We start from the raw sequence: 22,520 nt of genomic DNA on the forward strand, positions 1-22,520 counted from the left end.
GTGATGTTATTACCAGAGCTAATTCAACTCAATACCAGACTTATATGGCGAGACACACCTACCAACCCGTCTTCATTATTTCTATGACATCGTAACAATCTGAATGGCAAGCACTTGAGGTCTCACCGGAGACGCGTTGATCATCGCACTGCAAGAAAATTGCAAGAAGATTTAGGCATTTCCTGCAATTCCTCGCTCGCCCACCGTGAAACTGCTGGCTGCGACCGCGAGGCGTGCACGTGGAATCTAACTACTGCCCTTTGTGACCATGACGTTGTGGGCGATGGGAGTAACTGGAATGGTGATTCTGTGCGAGCTAGGCAACTAGGTTGGACGTTATTTACGGTGCACGACGCCTTCGAACGATTGACGCTATTTGTGTACAGCTCATAGTCTTCTAAAACACCCCTAATTATCATGGCAGAGCGGAAGGCTGTTATCAAGAACGCCGACATGTCGGAGGACATGCAGCAGGATGCTATCGACTGTGCCACTCAGGCCCTCGAGAAGTATGGTATCGGGACTATCCTCTAGCGTCTAAATCCTGGCCCTCCTGGTTCCCCTGGGTCTACCGTTCGCTCCAGCTTTCGGATTATAATTGTTCTCCCAGGTACAACATCGAGAAAGATATCGCTGCCTACATTAAAAAGGAATTCGACAAGAAGTATTCCCGCTCTCTACTCATCACTGGTGTCGTATATTTTCTCCTCCAGGTATAACCCCACCTGGCACTGTGTTGTCGGCCGTAATTTCGGCTCCTACGTGACGCATGAAAGCAAGCACTTCATCTACTTCTACCTTGGGCAGGTTGCCATCCTCTTGTTCAAGTCCGGTTAAGAAGTGATTATATAGCCCGGATATACCCAGCTATGTTCTAGTAACTAACTCTTTAGTTATTTTCGCTCGGATCCGTGGCATTATTGTTGTATTGCTGGATGAATGACTGACTGATCAGTGTATGTTATACTATTATTCACCATCTGGTGTTGTGTTCAGCAGTTGTACTTCAGAGAATATTGTCGATGTCAAATAGGAGTAGGTTGGTACTGGAATCTTCGGAATATTCAGTAGACCGGATATCTAACATCAAAATACCTCGGCCTGTCATTCACATGTGTGTGACTAGGAACGTGTGTTATCATCAGAAGAATGAAGATAGAAGTTATACTTGTTGCGATTGTACCAGGCATGCAAGCGGATTTTATGGCATGGTCAGGATAGTATTGTGGTAGATGGTTGTTGGTTAGCCCCACCTCCGGGGGTAATGATAATCATCGGTATATACGACTCGTGTGCTCCAGAATCATTACAATAATGTATTGCCAGTTATATCTAAGTCAGTTATCATATCGTTCAACTTGAAAGTTCACACGAGCATGTGCAGTTAAGGCATTAGAGAGCCATAGTATGCCCAACAGTGTCTGGAAAGGGTCGGTGAATTCCATCAGACTCAGTTCCAAGGTGTTCCCTGTCCAGAGATCCGCTTACTAAAGGCCTTTTACTTGAGGGTGTTAAAGAGCTTCATCAAACTTTGAATATGAAAACTGCTACGATCTTCTCCATGTGACTGTCTAACTAGGGCTTCAACGTGCATCAGAGAGCAGTGAGCACAAAGGAATTGAAGGGGGAGATCATGCACACCCATGAGGCTTGCTGATTGGCGGAGTAGGGGAATCGACAGTTTCTACGATTATTATCGTAGCAGCTTCTAGAAACACTAGAGGTTCTGCAACCAGCTGATTAGTATGCAACAGGAAGTGCTGCTAAGGGGAGATACCAAGGGGATAGAAACCCGAGGGCCACATCCTAACACACCGACATCTCTTTATATTGACAACAGACAGTGATCTCATTTCGAAAAGCAGCTAGACTCGTTAATAGTCCAGAAAATGTGGGGTTATAGAAGCAGATAATGATCATACAGATGATGCTCCATCAAGATGGAGTATCAACAATCCAACATCAATGAGAACACATTGACGAGTAGCTTTTACCAGAGTCAATAACAATACAGTGTATCTTGTACACATCAACCACAGTACACAATGGCTATACTAATAGACTACCTAATGCATATCATTATTGTACTGGGAAGTGGTATGTGATGGTGTGCAAAATGGTGGTGGCATGTCGGAAGGTGAATCCAATAGATGATCTAACGTGACCTTCTGGAGCTCCACAGCATGAGCATGGCCCACAAGGCATTGGAAGATCTCCTCTGCCGAGGCCCCATCACCGAGTACTGGAGAACCCAGAGTACAGCCGATGGAATTCTGAGTCTCTCGCATCTTACGTGCCTCCACCCGTTGCTTACGGCTCATCCTCGATCTCTTACGAATATCATGATGATAGTGACAGAAAAGACACTCCACACCAAAGACACAGGGCCTCTCTGTGTTATTGGCGAAGACGCAAGGCCTACATGTACCAAGTTCATGGACTATACTCCCTGCCGAAAGCTGCTTCCCAGTCTCGGGGTCTCTAGGTATCAATGACAGCAATCGGTCTCGTTGCTCTTCACTAAGCTGACTCATATTGATGTGAGTAGGACCCGTTGATCTCTTGCTACTGCCGTCATTAGTAGTCGCAGCAGCAGGAGGAGAAGGAGGAGGAGGAGAGCTCGTCTTAGAAGATGGCGGCGAGATCACAGAATTGAGAGTAGTATATTCATTGATAGGAGTATCAAAGGGCGAGCCCGATTGTTCACTAGTCGAGATATTATTATTATGAGTTGCTACTCCTTCACCTCCGACCACAATTCTGGACATATTATTGTCGAGGCTCTGAACTGATGAACCAGAGCTGTCTTCTGGTCCAGCCTCGGGTATAGTTTCAGGAGTGCCCGAGAAGGGCTGATGCAACACCTGATCATCACGACAATGAGAATCAATAACTATAAAGAAGTAGGGAATCTTACGGAAGTGGAAACTTGTGGGGCAGCTTGCCCAAACCCGAATGCCGCACCACCACGAAAGAGCATGCTGGCCAATCGAGATGCGGTCCGGTCGATATTGGTGCCTTCCGGCATGCTCCTAGCCTTCAACGCCATAGACGGACGACCATTACCATTGTCATCCATGGTAGCGGGATCACCCAGAGGGGGCTCAGGAGCAGAGAAGTCGATGAACGTATTGCGCACCGAGTAGTGGGATTGCGATGACAACGCAGGGTGCTGTTGTTGTTCCTGCTTTTGATAGTCCTCGTTGCCACCGAATTGTCCTGTATTGAAAGACATGACTGTCAGATACGGGGTAAATAATAACTACCATGAGAAAAAATAGAGTTGTTACTCACGATGCAACCCGACAATAACAGTAAGGCTTCATTCCAACCCGAGAACGAGCCGTAAGCCATGCACCTTCACCCGAGGCGTCTCAACTATGCTCCATTCAGCCTCCCCTCCCAGTTCAAAGACGGTATCCATCAACACGCGGTATTAATGTATGCAACTACTACTCGACATCTGAAGAAAGCATAGTTAGAGACGCAGAGACGGTAGAGACGCATCCCTACGGCCATTCAATACTACAGTGAACTGCTGCCCCCCCCCCCTCATTAGGTACATAAGAGCACATAAAAGGGCCTGTTGACTGCAAGGTCCTACCAACATGCTCAACTCAGTAGAGACGAGAAATGTAAGAAAATGACATAAACAGGTGCTGCATCAACAAGAGCATCTTCATATCTTAATTCCACTGTCTAGCATTTCGAGGGCTGTCTCGGATTCTCTCATAGTTGGATCACTGATGTAGAAGCACTGTGGTGGTAAGAGTAAGAAGAGTATTACATATACTTGATATTGAGGCAGTCAAAGACATCTCTCTCGGTCTTGCAGGATATACAGCTGCCATCACTACGGAATATACCGTGGTCATTGACCCTAGTGAGCTCAAGCTACTACCGCCCACACGGAGAAGGACCAACTCACTTCAACCCCAATTTAGTCTTTGCGTAGTACCGCATACGTCTATTGAAGACGCCACTACCAGTAAAGTGGACCAGGGCGTATCTAAGCTCATACACCATCGGAAGGAGGAACGGATGCACCAATCGTCTCACGGGTATTCCCTCAAAGACCACACTTTGATGTCCACCCTACGATGGATATGTTTAGGGCTCAACTGGAAAACACCAAAGTATCTATTCAGGGCTATACACTAGAGAAAAAGCATGCGAGAAGGCCCTATCACGTAGGCGATGACATTTTATCCCTCCCTTTGGAATCTAGGTCATCAAAACTATCATCATCAGAGGGCTCTTCGACGACTGCGGAGTCCATCCTTACTGACAGAATTGTTGATAGTCATCAAGACCAATGCAACTAGTACTAGACTCCTCAGAATGCTCTTGGTGTTGCCGATATTGGTTGAGATGGTCTGTGAGCCTAGCTTGAGGGAATGATGGTGCCACCCCTTCCTCTGATAAGCAAGAGACGATAGACCTGATAGATAGTATCATAGCCTCCAACTGCCGAGGGAAGATCGATATACACTTACGATAGTATCGCGGCATTCTCTGTGTATGTGAGCTGCCGACTTCTGTGCGTTATCAAAAAGTCAACATCGCCACACATAGCTTTACCACGTCGGTAGCTACCGCACACTACTACCTACACGAACTGATGACAGCTATGATAGTCACGGCCATGTACTACATTGAAATGCTCCAGTCCGCCGTATTTGGCACGAGTGGCTTGGTCTACTCCCGCCAATACTACGGTGGAAATCTCTTCAACTTCCTGGCGAGGTATCTTACAGTTGAACTCCTCAAAGTATCTGGTATTTGACGATACCTTGATGCATTCACGGAATTTGTTTTATCACTTCAAACCAATTTTCTGATTGTGATTGAGCTGCTCAATACTCCCTGAATGTCTCAGTGCATCGACACTCCGTATACCCATAGCATACCTGTTGCTCAATATATCAACGTAGACCCCAAGTACTACTATTACCACTTCTCTGCAGTTGAAACCCCTACACCCCATACACTCGTCAATTCACGAATGCCTATAGCACCTGCAAGGATGATCTCCAACACGTCCCCCTCATAGAGGACCTCACGTTCAGCGGTGCCGATCACTTCAGCCTTCTTCACAGAACCAGTGTTGACGAACTCACGGATCTAAGCAAGGGTCGGCAATTACATGGGATCACGCTATCTACCTTCTGCATAGTCTTAGCTCCTATACCACTGCCACACTCTGATGCAAAGTGCTCCACTGCAGCATCGGTATCCAAGGGGTAGCTAACGTAGTGATATCTCTAATGACCATCTCGATAACAGATATACTACCCGAGCTTGTCTATCTTATCAGCAGCCCTCCGATAACTCCGTGATCTAAACTCATCGGAACTTCCCTTATTATGCCGCAAATTAGCTTCAAGATCTCTGAAGATCTGGCTGAGTTTCTTGTTACAGTCCAATGTAGGTTTCCGATCGACGACCCCCCGACTCGAGTCATCCTCGGCAGCACCAGCAGCAGCAACAGCAGTTTGCCGTTCGTCATGTAAGCCGACCTCACGTTGACGCAGAGCAGTTGAGGAATCAGGGGGGGACCGCCTTGCCACCTTCGAGGGGGGCTCTTTGAGATCTATCGTATAACGATCAAGTGGGAGCTTCCGTTCCGCATCGAGAGATTCACACAGCCAATCAACCTTCACTAAATGACTTGGGCATTCTTCGTTGAAGAGAACCCTAAGCTTCCCGACGGATACTGAACTACCTGAGCTCATCAGACTTTACATTCGTCGATGCATATGTTTCGGTACATGCTAGATAAATCACATCACCATCATCGTGGCCTCGCTGATCGATAAAGTCTGCTCCTGCTTCCCGAGCTCGCTTAATGAGTATCTTACTCCGCCATGTTGCCGGTGACAATGACCCCAATGGGACTATATAGATCTGTAAATGTCCAAGTATGAAAACACGCGTTCCAGAGGACCGCCTCAGAGGATGCCTTACCTTGAGCCCTGCTAGGAACTGATGAGGATTCCTCTTCATAACTGATCATACCACCATCACGAGTTCACAGCAGCAAATACTTGAGTAAAATATCGCTCGCCCTAAATCCGTCGAGGAGTAGTCACAAAGATCAAGTGTGTCTCTCCATGATGCCTCAATAGCTCATTGGCGAGCCTAATGTCTGTTAATGTGATGATGACTATAACGCTGAGTAGAGGGAGCTGGTGGAAGTTGTAGCTCCGAGCCCCATAAATTGGATATATTGATAGGCCGTTGAACTAAACCCTTGGGTAATCCCCTTGATAACAGTTACTGAGCAGCCATGATATGGGAAATAGACAGTCCAGAGGGGCAAATCCTATAGAGTTCTATGAGGCGTGTTGGGCTATTATTGTAGACGACTGCCTACAGGGATCATCAGACGACCCCATGTGGTATCATTACCAGTATGTCGGAGGAGGATCCTCCGAGAATCACGTCAACGTGATGTGCTCCAGAACAGGTCAGAGGCAACTCATAGACTGCTCCATCACTAGATATGACCAAGTAAATCTTGGGCGGAGCGAAACTGCGATCTCGACAGTGATACAGGGGTTAGGAGCCGGAAAGGCTTTGTAAAGGTGATTACACAATGAATCGCCCCTCAGAGCATGCAGCCGCTTCCTGAGCTCCACTAATGACCCATTGCTGTATTGGGACGCAGGAAGTGGGGGTGAGTAAAATGATGCGCCCTGGTGACACTGCCAAGAGCTCATCATTGACCGTCGATAAGCACAACTGGTGGACCTTGAACACTCATAGTGTACGAGAACCAAGAGTGAAAGGGCCATACGGTAACATCGTCGAGGATGGTACCAGGTACCGCTTGCTTAGGTAGCGGACTCCAACGCTCGAACTGCTGCACTCCTACCATGCAACTTGCTATCACCAGACACGACCGAAGCACTGTGAAAGCCGCAGGGCCTGTGACATGATAGGCGACCAAGTTGCAGCCATATGACTGTTACCGACGAGGCCGAAGTCCATTGAAGAGCGTAAGGAAAGCGTGGGTAGCTCACTCCTTGGTCCTCGAACTTCCCAACAGCATACTACTGAACTTTCGTCTATTGAGTATCTATCATGCTGATGATGATGATTTCGTTCGGATCAGGCAAAACCCACATCATCGTTGCCGCAGTTGATTCCATAACCTGTTGTATCGCCACCACGCCTCTTGAATGACGACCACTATCATCTCTCAGAGCACCCTCCACATCCTACTAGGAGGGATCGAACCGATCCTACAGCGGTAGATCTCACCCGTCCCCCGCCAGTCCAATACAAAGGAGCGGCCCATTGCATCGGCCCTCCACAATTCTGCGGCATACAACTGACGACCTACTCCCATATGCATCCATATCAGCCCAATGCCTACTCACCTGAGCATCCCAACGCAGCCTCTCATAACTTCGATCGGAGTGTAACGCCCAGAGGTAGAGGCAGCCGTCGATCGAGCCACCCACTACAAGAGAGATCCCTCGAAGGCCGATGGCACAACTGAGGAATCTGTTGGGAATTTAATGGCATGGAGGAGTCATTCAAACGTGACGACCTCGGTGAGTAGCAGTAGAGCTGTGGCATCGAACCTCTATCAGAAGAGAAGAACGGTATGATGGTCTAAAGTATAGTTAACTCCACATAGGGTATGCGGCACCTAGTGTACCTTGCCATGCTTGGCCATGAAGGTGGTGAAGGCACTCCGAGATCCGGCAAGCTCCCATTGCAAATCGATGACCACTCCGACCAGCCTCCTTTGCTGGGACTGGAGACTTATCAAGCCTTGGGCCACTCGATGTGGATCTGATCACATACTCATTGACGCTGTTGAGGGTTGACGACTACCTCCGAGGGACCGAGGGAGAACCCCCGTCCAAAGCTTGGTCAACACTGGGTTGGCCTAAAGGTAGTCATGACTAAACTCGCCCAAGACCGCTCCTTTGCATCATCGTTTCCCCCTCTGGACTGGTGAGACATACTGTTCATCCCCTCCCCGAGAGCAGCCAGCATCCTGTTAGCTGCATCCCGCAAGCCTCCAGGAGCTCGGTCCCCGGGGGGCAAGGGGTCAGATTGGACAGCCGCGGGACATCCCTCTGGAAGTATCTGGGCTGGAGCCATCACGAGCAGCCCCCGATATCACCAGCCTCACTGTCTGAACGGGTTGATCAATCGAGTCATCATTACACTGCGAGCCGACACTGCGGAGCCGGGAGAACCTGCTGCCTCTGTTCTGCAGCAAGAGGACATACTCCGATTCCGGCCATTGGTCGAGAAGGGTAAACCTAAAAGAAGCAATGACGAGGTTGTCGATATCTAGGATACGTCTCGGGATGTGTGCCGATCCTCCTCTTGACACCCAGTTTCTCAAGTTCCCTCAACCTCTTCAGACGCTCCTTGTGCTCCCTCTCTCCACCTACCAAGGAAGAGCGCTACCTCATCTTGATGGTCGTGGTCCTCAGTACCCGTCGTGAACTGTGCCTTTGGTATGGCCAGCTGCATCGTGGAGTCGGTGCTAAAAAGGCTACTCCACTGTCCAGGATGTAACCCAAAGCAGACCTTAATCGTCGTTGCATCTGTTGATGATGCTCTGCTCTTTCCCGTTCCACCTCCATAGCCCGACGGATATCCTCTATGTGGTCCTCACCTTCAGATGGAGGTCCCCTCGATACCTAAACTCCCGCTGCCTAAACCCAACCCTCCCTCCCCGACCTGTGTTGGCCTCTCGATAGATAAAGACACTCTACCACCACTCCTGCTCGAGGGCCGGCCAATACCTATCCTAAGGCCCAATCGGTTCGCCAGAGCTTCACTATAATCCTCACTACTGCCACCAGCTTTAATGATTGCTACTCGTTCATCAATATCGTCCTCCGACTCCGTGTCGAAGTCGTCATCGTACCTGCTACCTCTGCTACAGTACAAGTTGTATATAGCCCTTACCTACTCTATGTCTTCCTCGATTTCGTCGCTTACCATCCCCCCAGTATTCTCATGCACTCGCTCCGCATCAAGTGTCGAGGCTGCTCTGCTTGATATCCTTGATTGGTACTGAAAGCTCATATGCTGGTTAGGAACATAGACTACGATCCGTCACGGCAAATGCCAACTTCTTATAGTGCGCTATACGAGGTAATCCTCCCGCTATTGGTACTCAGTGGCAGTCTGGGTTGTCAATACACGGCAGAAATCAGTAACCCCCCCACGGGATTGCTTCTTGTGTGGCGACTAAACCGTATCTCTATGTTCGTTCGGCGTTCGCTTAGTATCATTATCTCAATCTCTCCCTTATTAACTAGCTTAATATCATTGTTATTCACTGTAATACAAGGCATTAGGAGCGAGCATACCGAGAGGAAACTCTTCACACTATCAGATGATCGTGGTTGAGCCCATGTTTCGGTTATGGAACACGACGTCTCTCGAGCTAAGACCAAACTGCTTTTCTTGCTCGCTGGATGGGCACCGACCGTCCAAAGATTCGCTATATGATGAGCTCATCACAGATGCGTATTCGCTCTGTGATGAATAGTCCAAACTGTCGAATGCCCTCCCTTTTACACTGGCTCAGTAGGACGCTCCATCTGTTTCGAGTTACAAAGAGCTCGCCGAGGGATTTCTCTCCGCTCCACTGCCTCGAGTACTAGGGGTTCTGTTATTACCCTCTATGAGGGCTAAAGTTATAGAACCCGCAAAGCTTGTAGCGTCTACTGCATGCAAGGAGTGCCCGCGTGATGGCACTCGTCCTCCAATTGCGAGAGGCGTTACGCTACCCTCCTGATGCCTCAATGATCGTCTCACAACGCTGACCACTGGAAACGTTTTCCATCAATCCCGTTCACTCAGTAGGCTGAACAAGTGGCGTGCGCTACTCTTAACGCGCTGTTCATGCACTTTGCCAGAATAGTGACTGCCCTCGAATAATGAAGTGACCACCTATGGTGTCGAAAGAGTGCTGTCCAGACTCAACTGACGAGGAAAATCTATCTAATGATTATCTCGTCATAGACAAGTCAATACCTAGGACCAGCTTAGAATCGAATCGATCACCAAGGCAGCTAGCCCTAATAAATTGTCGTGGAATATATCTTGCATTATGTTACTGACGATCGCTTTGGGAATATAGTTGCATTAAGCATCGGTTCGATGACCTCTACGATGGTAGGAGGTCACAGGAGCGGACCAGACTCGGTAGTCCCAAGTGATATGACTTAGTCAGACACTGCTTGCCTTATAGACTGATGATGATCTGTGGGGCGATGAAGTTTACGATGAGGATGCATCTGCCGATCTCTATGACGGGTGGGGCTTTACTTCTGAACCATCTAGTACGTGGGAGAGTAGAACCTCAGGCATCAACGTATAACGTCGTCACGAGCCCCCTCACGCATCTCGGTGCCTCTGTCTAGCTACTCCAGTGGTGTGGTAGCGGAGACTACTGGAGGAGCAGGCATCCCTATGAGGCCGGGTGGAATAACGATTTACCTGTTGTTACATACTATCATCTAGGTCGTGGACGTATCAATGACGATGAGGGTGGCATTCTCCTCGGCAGCTCCGACTTGAGCAAACGGCTGGTGCAGAGTAATCAACAGTCCCATACAATGGAGGGTGAAGAAAGCGATGAGAAGTACATGGATAGGGGGTATCGTTGACAGAGGCTCCATAGATACTCCCAATCTGACTTTGACGACCCGAGTGAGGGTGCGCCTTCAAGGGCCCTGAGCACACCGTTGGAGGCCGTCAGCGAGATGATAATGCCCGACAGGGCTAATAACCCGCGTAGAGATACGCTACTCAAGAAGGCTGTTGTTCAGGACACTAAATACGGAGGAAATAGGGTACCCTACTACTTGGTACACCCTCCCCCAACTCATCTCAGAACGCGGCACCAAATAAGGCCTCGATGCCCGTTGAAGGGCGTGGAACATCTAGGAGAAGGCCTCGACTGGAAGGGCTCCGATCATCGGTCATTGCCAAGCAATGCCCCCGTTGTCGAGGTAGAGGCCGTAGACAGTTGACTAGAAGCCTTCATCTTGGTAGGATCGTTCGGTGTGTTTGGAGGAGATCGATCCCTGCTTCAAGCTGAGGTCGTATCAGCTTTGGGAGGTGGTTACTGTATGAGATGCAAGTGAGGGTATTCCCTCGCATACAGTGGCAGTCAGCTGTGTAGGTCGTGTGTGATATGCATCCAGTTGAGGGAATACCTTGACAGCAGGAAGGACATGACCATGACCTGGGAACAATTACGTACGAATGGATCCTGTGAACGCTACCGGGGCGTAGGGAGGAAAGGAATGCATATAGGGGAAGAGAACACGGAGCTCCGTCGATGGATAAAGCATTTGGCCCGCACTGCAGAGCTTGCTGTACCAGCAATCGATAAGCTTATGCGACTCCAAGCAGCAAAGAGGGGTAGTATGGCCACTCCAGTAGTCGGCGTCAACGACTGTATACTGTCACTAGTTCTACCACAAAGTCTACCACGAGCTACTCTGTAGGTTCGTCACGTGGCAAAAACTCAGCCTCTCCGGCCAGGATGCTTCCCAGTATCAACTCAAGGGAGTAGGCTCTCGACTGCATCCGTCTGATTGCCCAATAATGATGCTCAGCGTCGAGGCCAACGCAGTCGGCACCAAGAGGATGCTGGATGCAGCGAACGCGGAGCTGAAACGGTTAAGGCAAAAGCATTCGCGCGCTGTTGACAAGTCCTGGAGACCATAGCAATCAACCGCATGGTAACCGATATGAATTCCAGGGAACGAGGTGTGGCACTACAAGTAGAGAACGAGGCTCTCGACTCAGAGATAGAAGGGCTCCGGAAAGCTATAAGGGCCTTGAGTGAGGCGTCAACAGGAGCTGCGTGTATGATGATATGCATGCACTCAGAGACGGAGGTATCTCGTAACGACTGGGACTTGAACAGAGTGGTGAAGTTAGACCAAGAGGACCCGTCAGGGGGAGGTCTCGTGGGCAGAGGTGTTATTCGAGCGCTTTCCGCGGAGGAGGTTGGTCAACCTCAGTCATGGCTCAACGTAGGGAAGAGCAGCAGCTACGTGTTGAGGTCGAGAGATGGTACGAGAAAAATAGGAAGATAGCTGCAGAAATAGAGGTATCCAACGACGTGCTACTCTATACCTACTGGTCTAGCAGGCACTAGAGAGGCAGATGCCGGCCCTAATGCAGAAGGAGGCTCACCTTGCTGCCAAGCTACGCGACCTACAACAGAGAGAACAGGTTAGTGTCCACCGAACCGTTGTAGTCATCCTTCCACACAGGACTGCCGCAGTTCTGCCGCAGAGGGTAAACAGGCAAGAGCTAGAGTCGAGCTTGAGGCACGAAAGTCCCAACTGCAAGCAGAAGTGGCCAATCTAACTAGGGTCATTGACCAGGTCGTGCACTGCTGCTCTATCGGAATAGATAAAGACATCTACGGCTTCTTAGTCCCAGCGGAATATGACGCAGAGACGGAGGGCGCACGCTGCAGACCGTCAGCGTCTAGAGTTGGAGATGAAGGACCTAGAGACGAGGCTCGATCGGGCCTCCACTTTAGAAAGACAGCGTAGGTCGTTATTAGAGGTGGTAGATTATGGTAATTGCGGTAGATATCAGTGAACATGTTAAGCTATATAGCTCATTGCCACATGATGTGAAGAAGAGTCTACCTCGATCACTACGGCCTGACTATTCTGAACTTATCCGCAAGAGGAACCACTCACCTAAAGGGCTCTATACGGGTGGAGGCGGCAGTCATGGTGCCAGTAGTAGTAGGGCATGACCAAGTCTCTCCTCCTCCTTCATGGTCTACAGGCACAGCGACCTCCGAGATAGCCGGGTCACCAAAGGCTCGGAAGAGCAGCCCACCGCAGGACGAACGCTCGCCTGATCTAATGGCGATCAAGGAACGAGCTAAGCATATTGGTAGGTTGTCATCATGATGAGGTGATACGGAACTGTTGTCTTTAGAGCAAGCAACTGCTAGTATTGCTGACGCTGCTGACAGGAGGAGGAGGCAAGGGAGACTACGCGAACCCCTCGAATCGGCCTGCGATGATGGCCAAGATGATAGTCATGTGGAATCAATGCATATACCCATGGACGCGTGTGGGGGCAGTGAAGTGAGTCCCAGTGCCGAACAGCGTCAAGCTGCATACAGTATGGACCTGATGACGCTGGCGCCTGTTGGAACATCTGTTGTCGCTCTTCCTACTCCTGACCTTGACTCGAAGGAGAGCAAGGCCTCAGCATTACCTAGTTTGGATTCGCTTTTTGCCCCTAGTAGCGCTGCACTGGTAGAGGCTGATGACCGGCGGCTTGGAGTTAGCCCAGAGACGGGTCGTCAACCCTCATCGACCACAGTGCCTCCAGTGACAAATCCTTTGGATACACTATTCACAGAGGGTGGTGATACAGGCATCAGTAAACCGGATAGGGATGAGGGTATGGTCTTGCGGGGAGGTCCAGAGATCTACCCTGAGCCATCACATACCCGTGCTCCCAGAAGATTCATTGCTCCACAGCTCGGAGGCCATCAACATGACGTATCCATCCCAGAGAGGGCAGGGGAGGTGGATGACAGTGAAGCTAGGCTGATCTCAGAAAGGGCAGGGGAGGTGGATGGCAGTGATGCTAGGCAGATCTCAGCAAGGGGAGGGGAGGTGGATGGCAGTGATGCTAGGCTGATCTCAGCAAGGGGAGGGGAGGTGGATGACAGTATAGACAATTATCTGGCGACACATGATGGTGAGCAGGAGTATAGGCCAAAATTCGGACGAAGAGCGGTTTCATGACATACACTGGTGGTGAGTGCCTTCGTATATAGGAGGAGCCTTGCGTTGTCAATGCATGTCCACCAGCCTGGTGCGAACAAACTCTAGGGGACGATTCTACAGTCGATCGTGTTCTCCGTCCTCTGATGTCGATATCATCTCGCCGCCTGTGCAATACCCCTATCGTATCCCGCATCCTCTGCGCTCTTTCAGTGCTGTCATCATCCGTCTGCCTGGGTAGGCTAGGCGATGACCTCTATTGTATATACGAGATGGAACCAAAACACACAATCGTATGCATGCTTGGCGACCCTACTCGCCGAATGACTGTCCTTGACTCCGACTTCAAGCCGGACGAAATGCACGGTCACCTCTCGACAACCGTGCAGCGCGAACTCTCCGTAGAAGGTGCCTCCTTAACCATGTCACTGGAGAAGGATGGTGATAGGCTCAGCGCGAAGTCCAATGACGGAAAAACGTGTTACCTATTACCCATTCGTCGATTAGGACCGGACGCTTTAATGGCGACAGACTATGATTTCTTCAGCCTCTCCCCTCGATGTTTTGCCTTGGTGGCACAGAATAAATTGCTCTACCAGCTGAACTCTACTCTCCACGGGAGTCCATCACATGGCGGTAACATCCGCCGTCCACGCTGGTTGACTCTGCATAATGATGGCACGGCAGAATCTGAAAAGGTCGAATTCGCTCTGTTCAGCATACCATCTGTGGGAGAGAGCCGCTCGAAGATATTCCTTATTGGGAGGATATCCAACACTGATACCTATTTCATCATGATCGGACGCCGGTCTCCGACTGAGTGAGTTACCAGCCCGACTTGGTATCTTATAATCTCGTCGTGCTCCTTCGTAACAGGCACAGTAGGGAGCATCAAGATAAGTACTGGACAAGAGAGAGCATAAGCAACTGGTGGGTGTTCTTCAACTCCACCAGCTCACGCACATTCCACCTTGCAGGATCGACGATGTAGCTCAGCACTATCCTCGGGAGGATCATACAAGTCGTAGGCCGGACTGTAAATAATCTATCTTCGCTCTGAACTCAGGAGATTTCATCTCTTCAGCTCTTGTCCCAGATGGATCTCGACGGCTTCGATTGGCCCACAACTGAGATTCCTACCATCCCTCGCTGAATCACCGAACCTTGATATTCTCCCAAACCAGCTTTCCCGGTATTCGCGTTGTTCGTACACAAAGGAGATGTAATGCTATACCCACGATAACTGATGTTGTTCATGATAGTAGCCATACTTCTTGTGTTGGCCACCAACAGTCCACTGTTAGAGACCACACATGTCCATCAATTCCGCACCCCTACTACCATCGAATAATCAATAACTATGTTGGAGAAGGGTTCGGAAACGTTGTTTTATGGAGGCAATCAACGATAATAGTCCTCAAATGACCCCTCCTGCTTAAACTGTTGTTGGGAGTTCAGAACTTCTATGGAGGTGATCTATGGACAGAGAACTGAGGCAGTTTCTCAACAGAGAACTCTCGAGTTCTATGTACGCTCACCAACATGACGAGGATGTTATCGGTCGAGACATATCATCTAGGCACCATGACATCGAGGTGGCTCTTGGAATCTTTTCGGTTCATATCTCTCTTAACTCCCTGGCAATTGTAATCCCATCCTCTATCACATCATCATATGAACTGTACATCCTCCACCTCTTACCACATGGGAAAGTGTAACGCCTCGGCCCGTCGGTCCCCTCCACTATTTTTCATGAAGGATTGGGGCTAGAAGGCGGTTCCTTCAGTTATTCAGGTTAGAATCATCGTGCAGTTGTCGTGATGCACCCCCCGGAATGAGTGAGAGGGTGGAACTACTAGTTAACACAAAATCGATCCGCAAATGAAAGTCTACGAGGGTTATGGTGGGACCTTGATGAAAGTGACGATAAGAGCTTGGACGAGTGATCGTAGGTCTTAATCGAGATTTGTACTGAATAACCAGGCTCCCAGACGAATGCGGATGATCGACAATCCTTCTATCACACACAGACCTACCGGAATCTGATTCACTGAATAACAACAACCTTTGCACTACCGCGTGCGTGGTCGTTTCATTGGACATCTCTAATCGAATGGGACTAGCTCAACACAGGGTAACGAGATATCTGAGTTAAGCACTTCACAATGTAAGATTCAAGACTTCCTCAGACTGAAGCCCTCAGTAGGGTTCGACTAGGACTGAGCCAAGCCTAACCCCAAGGCTCATCTTCTCAAGCGGACTAGATTACTCAACACCATCGACGACATAACGTTGGTAATGAACAACTGATCAAATAAGACGCGCACGAGCAGTATGTATGATAGCATGGAGATCATCCGTATGAGACAGGATTTCATCGAGACTGAGTCTATTGTCTCTTATTCGCTGGAGCTTCCCCTTCATATCGTGTAGATACTGGGTGGAGTTCTGTCTGATACCCGGCTTGATACCCTGGGCTAGGATAACCAGCAACACTAGTACCATGAACCTCTCCCGACCATAAGTACTGCTGCCCCACACCAACACCCCACACTCACAACTGCTCTCAGCTGTTACGGTAAAACAAGCCTTCACTGCCGTCAGTGAGTTAGCCCCTGTCGTGGTTCAATATACGTTTCTGATTAGACGGTTCTCCTCGAGGCAAGTTGAGGCATTGATACCGATACTCACCCATTTGAATCTGCAATACCCCAGCTGCGATATCAGGACGAGGTCTACTGCCTCCAAAGACCCAGAGGGGGTGTAAGCTTGTTCATATATCACGTGGAGAAAGGAACAAGCGGCGAATCTGCTGTATGCTACTACCCCAACCCAACACAGCACAGTCTGCTGTACAGTAACGTGAATAGTGCAACAGTTTATAAGAAACAGTAGACTATCGTGCCTCATAGACACAGGGCCTTTGCTTCTGTCTAAGTTTATATAATATACGATGTCCACATTCACGGCACCTTACAGCATCGTGGGGTTTGATGTCGACGTACCTTCAACATACTACTACCATTACGACAATGGCTCCTTCTATTACGCTCCACACTCTCCACAGAGATATGTTACAGCTACTTGGCTTTCGAGATCGGCGATGCCTCCGCCGAACATCCCTGCTGTGTTAGTATCACCAGCCTCTCCCCCACTGGAGGGGTTATCTGCTCTCTGAACCAACAATGAGAGTGACTACGCGGTGGTTTCTATCGATGATCCCCTTTATTACCAGTACTGCATCAAAGTCGAATCCACCATCGCTGGATGACATAGTGGAAGGCAGCACTGAGGAAGTAGCGGATCTACAGCTTAATCATTCCTACGACCGCTAATGATCAACGACGGCCACCCTCCTTGCAACGCATTTCATGGCGCGCGATGACGAAATTCGACAAGTCATTCTGTGGTTTGTTGTAGAAGTGTGGTCAGGTTTTTGTTATCACTCTTCTTCATCATGACTGCGATCGTCAGCATTAGTCGTCTACTGGATGCTCTTGTCACTGGGGCTTTTGTGGTATGCCTATCGGGATTATCACTGTACTACCATGTTCAGACTCCAGTTAGGAGCTCTCCCTCTGCCGTAGATACGTGTTAAGCCTCTTCTACAAGTTTATAGTGGTAACGGAGCGGGCTCGTACCGGTGTATTTGGCAACTTCCTACAGAACTCCCTACCATTCAAGGTAAAAGGATGTGCTGAATCGATAATGATTGGTATGACTCCTCAGCATAATCGTTTCGAATACAACCTAACCCATGTGATACTATTCGCTATCCTCATTACACTCTTCACTTTATGCCATCACAAGTACTTGGATGAATTAGAGAAGAAGGAGACTAAGGGAGGGAGGTCTAAGGCCGGCCAAAAGCAGTAGATTGCCACCAGTGACGGTGTGAAGCATTGTGTCGGGATTTTCCTCACATTCCGATAAGATTGTGTTGCCGAAGTATCCAGTATTGACCACATGTTGGGATAGGGTCGGTGGTTGGGTGTCACTATATGCCCCAGTTCATTTACGATATGTCTACTCTGTGTAGTTTGAAGGTGGTACTCCCATCATCAAGTCCTGGCCTGAGGAGCGGTATAGCATCCTTATCCACTGCCTTAAGAGGCTTTGCTACGGCCAGACAACAAACAAGTAGCGATATTCAAGCAGCTGTGAAAACTTTGATGAGGGACATAACAGCAAAAGAGAACGAGGACGTAATAATTTTTTCTCTTGTTCATATTATAGGTGTTTTCAGACTGGCGATGCTGATCCCCTGGCTGTTAACAAGGTCGTGAAAGGAGCAAAGACAGGGGGTCTGGACGAGCCTATCCCTCTTAATCGGGCTGGCTTGATTGAAGCTGTCAAAGGTGTTCAAGTAACCCGTTATGTTACGCCCCGTATCTCTTGATCCGCTACCATCTCAGCCGACCCTCTTCGACTCAGCAGCAGCCTCTATAGTAAGGAAGCTGTGTGAGATAGATGCCGCGATAGTCTCTTTGGAAAACTCAACTTCCACTGAAGGTAGTAGGTTTTTTACAAGTGCTCGTTCTCACTTGATCGTCGGGGACAGGCAACGGTAAGGTTGGTCGTTACACTCCTGGCAATGGTAAAACAGCTGCCGTCATCACTGATATGGAGATGGATAACCTCTTGAAGGCTGTTACGGACAGGTTAGTTCAGCCTCATACTACACGCCTTACTACTGCTCCTCAGCGCTATAGCAGTAGCTCTAGGGTACTCCCCTGTCACCCTCTACTGCCCCACTGAGGTGGCTGAGCTGCCTAGAGTCCTCCTAGCTGGTCGTGGAGTAGATATACTCACGAAAGATGTCACTGCTGATATGATGCAGAATGTCTCAGTGTAATACCCTCGCCCCATCGGAATAGAACCTAGGTGTTTATATTCCAGGATCAGCTGCCCAGCATCGTATCCGCGCTCACGTCTCTTCTCCCCGGATGATGACGTCACATCATCAACTACCAAGGTTCAGTCGTTGGGCCGATGGTCACAAGGGACAGCTTGGATGCGCTTAGGGAGGCTTTTCAATCGAGGGAATACCACCAGCAAGTAAGTTCCTTTGAGTATGTACTCAGCAGTCGTACTGTTCCCTTCTTTCAGATATGAGTTGCCACTCTTGGCCGAGGATGCGCTCACCTTCTTAGAGCCCTCAGGCCAGAAGAAGTTGATGGAGGTCTTGGACGAAACTTTGGATGTCATCAGGAGTGTAGCCAACGAGTCGGGTGTTATCGAGCGTACGACAGCTAAAGATGAGGTACCGTCAGATGGGAAGGTCTCAGTAGTAGATGATGCTTTCACAGACTAGAGTACGGCATCTACTCCTAGCATCACCCGAACCCTATGATGCACTAGTGAAGACCTCTGTTTTCGATGCTACCATGAAGGAGCTTGCGACTACTGATAATGAGGTAGCTGAGTACCTCGCAGGTGGCCATTAATGCACCCTATAGGAAACTAAAACAGTACTTCACTATGTGTCGTTGGATGGAGAGCCCATCGTGGATCCAGCCAAGAGCTTTAGTCGTTTCACATCTCGAAGTTTGGGATGGCAAACAATTACACATACTTCTTACGAACATCTCTTGAACTGGCTCAATGAGCATGGTACTTATGGGGCCCCATCCCTGGCTTCTAGCATGTAGCATACTTCTACCATCAGATTACCGCACACCAGAGTTCTACAGCACAGTCGACTATAACCTCCTTCCTAAGGAGTTCACAGACGCTGTCGACGTTGTCAATGACAGGTTCTCTCTTGATGCAGTTCAACTATCGTGAGTATTTTCGGTCATCCGCATCGTACTAACACCCTGATCCCAGGTCGTGGTATATAAACGATTACCTTGCTGGTGGTGGAGTCGTTCTTGATCCTAACGAGATGGTCAGAGACATTGTGAGCTATAGCCCGACACTATGCATTGAATGACTATCGCCTTTTTATATAGACTACCAAGCCTCAACCTAGGAATGATATGTTCGGTGGCTTCGATGATGCTACAGATCCGATCACTGACTTGTCCGAATTCAGTGATGAGGACTCTGGTGACGAAATAGAGGTAGGATTCACAGGGTGGGGCGAAAATAGGGTCCAATACGGATGTCAGAACCGTTCATATACCGTTGGAGAGAGCTCGATGAGGGCATTCAACTTGAAAGCCACAGAGGTACTTGATTCAAGTGGCACTTGAAAGTTCCAAGTGCCACTTGAATCAAGTGGTACCTTTGTTGTTCACGAACTGTCACTTGCCAAGAATTTCGAGGGGTGGGCCCTTTTTTGCACCACCCTGTATTATTCTCGTGATGTGAGACAGAATCGCTGAGTTACCGGAGTTCAGGTTGATGGAGAGGAAAAGTCCAATGACAAGGCGACACAGAGTGACGATGTTTCGGATGATGCCAACATAAAGAAGAAGATCATCAAAGAGTTTGGCTCATTGAAGGATGCCACTCCTGCCGAGAATAAGGAATAGAGGAAGAGCATGTCCACCCATCGGACAGACGATCATTTGTTTCAAAATCGTTTCAGTGCGAAGGTATCTTCTGTAGCGTTGTCAAGCAGTAACATGGTTGATAAGTCTGTATAACGCCAACCATCGCAACACCTTCACTGCTGAAATGTAATACAACGAGAGTAAAAAATGTCTACAACAGCATGCGTCAAGTTAACGGACCTAGAATTCGAAATTGATCTTTTCGCTGTACACGACTTGGAGTGACGTAAAGTAAACGAGGGTCTCTCCACTCTGGTAGGTCGCACCATGAGATGATAGTAGTATCTTTCAAAGTTAGTCCTTGTGCACGATGAATCGTCGAGGGAAAGGAACATGATATAGAGTATTCACTTTAAAACAGGTGGTATTTAGTATTTTGTCAGAATTATGCATACTGTGGGCACAGATGATGTTCTTGCTAAACATTTGAGCAATTAGCCGATCTCCTACTTTCTCGAGGATTCTAATTCTCATACCGTTAACAAAATCTTTAGATTTATCTCCATTAATAGTTAGTATGTATCTTCTGAGTATTAAAGGACATTCTACCGAATTGTCACCTAGGAAGTAATCTTGCTGTACGCCGTCAGTACAATAAATGGAAAAAGCTATTTGGCTCACAAGCTGAGCAGCTCTTTTGTCATACTTGTAGTACAAGACGACAATAAGTTTAGTTTTTTCAAATAAGGGAAAGTGGTGCCTTTTTCAAATTCAGTCAACCATTCGTCCTTAATCTGTTTACTACGGAGTTTAGACAAAAAAATAGAAACAGGAGCATTATGAGCAAGTCTATGCTGTATAGTTAAATGAACTGAGTTTTAGAATGAAAAGTAGAGGATGTAGTACCGTTTTTGATCTCACGCGTGGTAATAACAGCAGGATTAGCATGATACTCTGAGATGAGAGGATTGAGTTGACCAAAGTCTCCGAAAAATAAAATAATAGGCGTTTTGAGGTCCTCGAACAGCTTATTGATGACAAGAGCAGGTACCATAGAAACTTCGTCTACACAGATAGCGCCATCTTTACGAAGTAAGTTACCGCTTCTACAGCTTGTAGTACAAGCCTTGTACCAACTGGGGCGAGGTCGAATAGAGAGTGATGAGTATCCACATGTAGGTTGTTAGCATAGAGGAAAGATGCTGTTTCATTTTTAAAATCGCAGGCTAAGAATCCGGTAGGACATGTAAGTGCTACGCGACATCTTGCAAGTAGAGACGACCGTATCATATGTAACATGACCTACGATTTGCCACAACCAGCAGAACCAGTAACATAGTAAGCAGCTTCGTTGACGTTGGTGGTCATATAGTTTTGGCGTAGATTGAGAATATAATCCGGATGCAGATTATATATATCCTGATTAATCTATAACTTCAGTTTCTAGGTTGCCAAAAAGCTCTTCGAATGAAAAACATCTTATGAGTTCTTACAGAGTCGCACCCGGCAGCGATTTTCAAAAAAGATTTGCAAAAGTTTTCGGTAGGGTAAATATGTGGGAAAAATGAGGACTCGATGCCGACTGTAGAAAAATTATCGTGGGTAGAAAGTTCGTCGATGACGTACGATGACATTGTAACGATGTATATGTAGAAGTGTTCAGAGTAAGCAAATTAGAAGCTTTGTGAACGATATCTCCCCGCACAGGTGATGGAATACGTTGCATTTGTTGAACCACTGACAGGTCATAGCTCTCTGGGCACCTTCACCATTCTCGAGATTATAATCGATGAAAGTAGTTGAAGTACTCAACTGCACATCTACTTGTACATTTCGTTCAATGTCATCAGCAAGTTGAAGCATATCATTTCTGGACGACAGGAAGAATCTCCTCAGAGTATCCCTAGCTCGTTCACGTTTGACCTCGCTAGTACATTTCGTCTCAATGACATTGTAGAACAACCAGCAAATAAGAGGAACGTCAAGCTCATACGTGTCTTCTAACACCCTCACTAGAGCACTGCTCTGCGAGTAGAACTCATAGCCTGTAGTGTCACCTAACCATGGCTTTAGAACATCATAACTAACATATTTGATGACACTAGCAGGGGTATAACACCAAGTATGATAGGAGAAGTTCCAATACCTCTCACCATAATTTAATAAAGACGATAAATATGGCAATCACTGCCAGCACAGACGACGACGTCGTAGAGAGCATCAGAGATCCCAGACACAGACAAATCTGATTCCGCTCGTACTGACATCTTTAGTCGAAAGGGTCGAGAATTCATATTCTTCTGAAGAGCAA

General features: G+C 48.2%; 7 protein-coding genes across 7 annotated transcripts; 3 read left to right on the forward strand and 4 right to left on the reverse strand.

Annotated features, from left to right (window-relative positions):
* Nucleotides 1–417: 417 nt before the first annotated feature.
* Pmar_PMAR012686 (dynein light chain motor protein, putative) lies at nucleotides 418–837 on the forward strand (the record flags this gene model as incomplete). The annotated part of the gene is made up of 3 exons (XM_002787856.1): nucleotides 418–509; nucleotides 611–664; nucleotides 714–837. The coding sequence occupies 3 exons, from the start codon at nucleotides 418–420 to the stop codon at nucleotides 835–837; spliced, it is 270 nt and encodes an 89-aa protein (XP_002787902.1).
* A 1,040-nt stretch (nucleotides 838–1,877) lies between these two features.
* Pmar_PMAR012687 (hypothetical protein) lies at nucleotides 1,878–3,263 on the reverse strand. Its single transcript, XM_002787857.1, has 2 exons — nucleotides 2,918–3,263; nucleotides 1,878–2,864 (listed from the first exon to the last, which is right to left on the reverse strand). The coding sequence occupies exons 1-2, from the start codon at nucleotides 3,233–3,235 to the stop codon at nucleotides 2,067–2,069; spliced, it is 1,116 nt and encodes a 371-aa protein (XP_002787903.1). The 5' UTR covers nucleotides 3,236–3,263; the 3' UTR covers nucleotides 1,878–2,066.
* A 520-nt stretch (nucleotides 3,264–3,783) lies between these two features.
* Pmar_PMAR012688 (DNA polymerase mu, putative) lies at nucleotides 3,784–5,679 on the reverse strand (the record flags this gene model as incomplete). The annotated part of the gene is made up of 12 exons (XM_002787858.1): nucleotides 3,784–3,880; nucleotides 3,929–4,009; nucleotides 4,060–4,140; nucleotides 4,286–4,441; nucleotides 4,497–4,609; nucleotides 4,655–4,775; nucleotides 4,824–4,910; nucleotides 4,955–5,018; nucleotides 5,064–5,124; nucleotides 5,166–5,247; nucleotides 5,296–5,593; nucleotides 5,658–5,679. 12 exons carry the CDS (start codon nucleotides 5,677–5,679, stop codon nucleotides 3,784–3,786), a joined length of 1,263 nt encoding a protein of 420 aa, XP_002787904.1.
* Nucleotides 5,680–8,285: 2,606 nt separating this feature from the next.
* On the reverse strand, nucleotides 8,286–8,502 carry Pmar_PMAR012689 (hypothetical protein; the record flags this gene model as incomplete). The annotated part of the gene is made up of 2 exons (XM_002787859.1): nucleotides 8,286–8,416; nucleotides 8,466–8,502. The coding sequence occupies 2 exons, from the start codon at nucleotides 8,500–8,502 to the stop codon at nucleotides 8,286–8,288; spliced, it is 168 nt and encodes a 55-aa protein (XP_002787905.1).
* An 8,230-nt stretch (nucleotides 8,503–16,732) lies between these two features.
* On the reverse strand, nucleotides 16,733–17,043 carry Pmar_PMAR012690 (hypothetical protein; the record flags this gene model as incomplete). Its single annotated transcript, XM_002787860.1, has 3 exons — nucleotides 16,733–16,774; nucleotides 16,854–16,943; nucleotides 17,002–17,043. The coding sequence occupies 3 exons, from the start codon at nucleotides 17,041–17,043 to the stop codon at nucleotides 16,733–16,735; spliced, it is 174 nt and encodes a 57-aa protein (XP_002787906.1).
* Nucleotides 17,044–17,226: 183 nt separating this feature from the next.
* Nucleotides 17,227–17,645, forward strand: Pmar_PMAR012691 (apicomplexan small protein, putative; the record flags this gene model as incomplete). Its single annotated transcript, XM_002787861.1, has 3 exons — nucleotides 17,227–17,286; nucleotides 17,337–17,453; nucleotides 17,499–17,645. The coding sequence occupies 3 exons, from the start codon at nucleotides 17,227–17,229 to the stop codon at nucleotides 17,643–17,645; spliced, it is 324 nt and encodes a 107-aa protein (XP_002787907.1).
* A 146-nt stretch (nucleotides 17,646–17,791) lies between these two features.
* Pmar_PMAR012692 (hypothetical protein) lies at nucleotides 17,792–20,309 on the forward strand (the record flags this gene model as incomplete). Its single annotated transcript, XM_002787862.1, has 13 exons — nucleotides 17,792–17,974; nucleotides 18,016–18,135; nucleotides 18,185–18,281; nucleotides 18,331–18,430; nucleotides 18,474–18,620; nucleotides 18,669–18,827; nucleotides 18,879–19,032; nucleotides 19,079–19,186; nucleotides 19,229–19,382; nucleotides 19,438–19,552; nucleotides 19,599–19,671; nucleotides 19,724–19,834; nucleotides 20,114–20,309. 13 exons carry the CDS (start codon nucleotides 17,792–17,794, stop codon nucleotides 20,246–20,248), a joined length of 1,656 nt encoding a protein of 551 aa, XP_002787908.1. The 3' UTR covers nucleotides 20,249–20,309.
* Nucleotides 20,310–22,520: the final 2,211 nt, after the last annotated feature.

Source organism: Perkinsus marinus, assembly GCF_000006405.1.
Source record: "Perkinsus marinus ATCC 50983 genomic scaffold scf_1104296929318, whole genome shotgun sequence".
Lineage (NCBI taxonomy): Eukaryota > Perkinsozoa > Perkinsida > Perkinsidae > Perkinsus > Perkinsus marinus.

Coding starts and splice junctions, on each gene's coding strand:
- Pmar_PMAR012687 (XM_002787857.1), bottom strand. CDS start 3,235: ATGTCTTTCAATACAGGACAATTCGGTGGCAACGAGGACTATCAAAAG. Junction 2,865..2,917: donor CCCCACAAGTTTCCACTTCC/GTAAGATTCCCT, acceptor CGTGATGATCAG/GTGTTGCATCAGCCCTTCTC.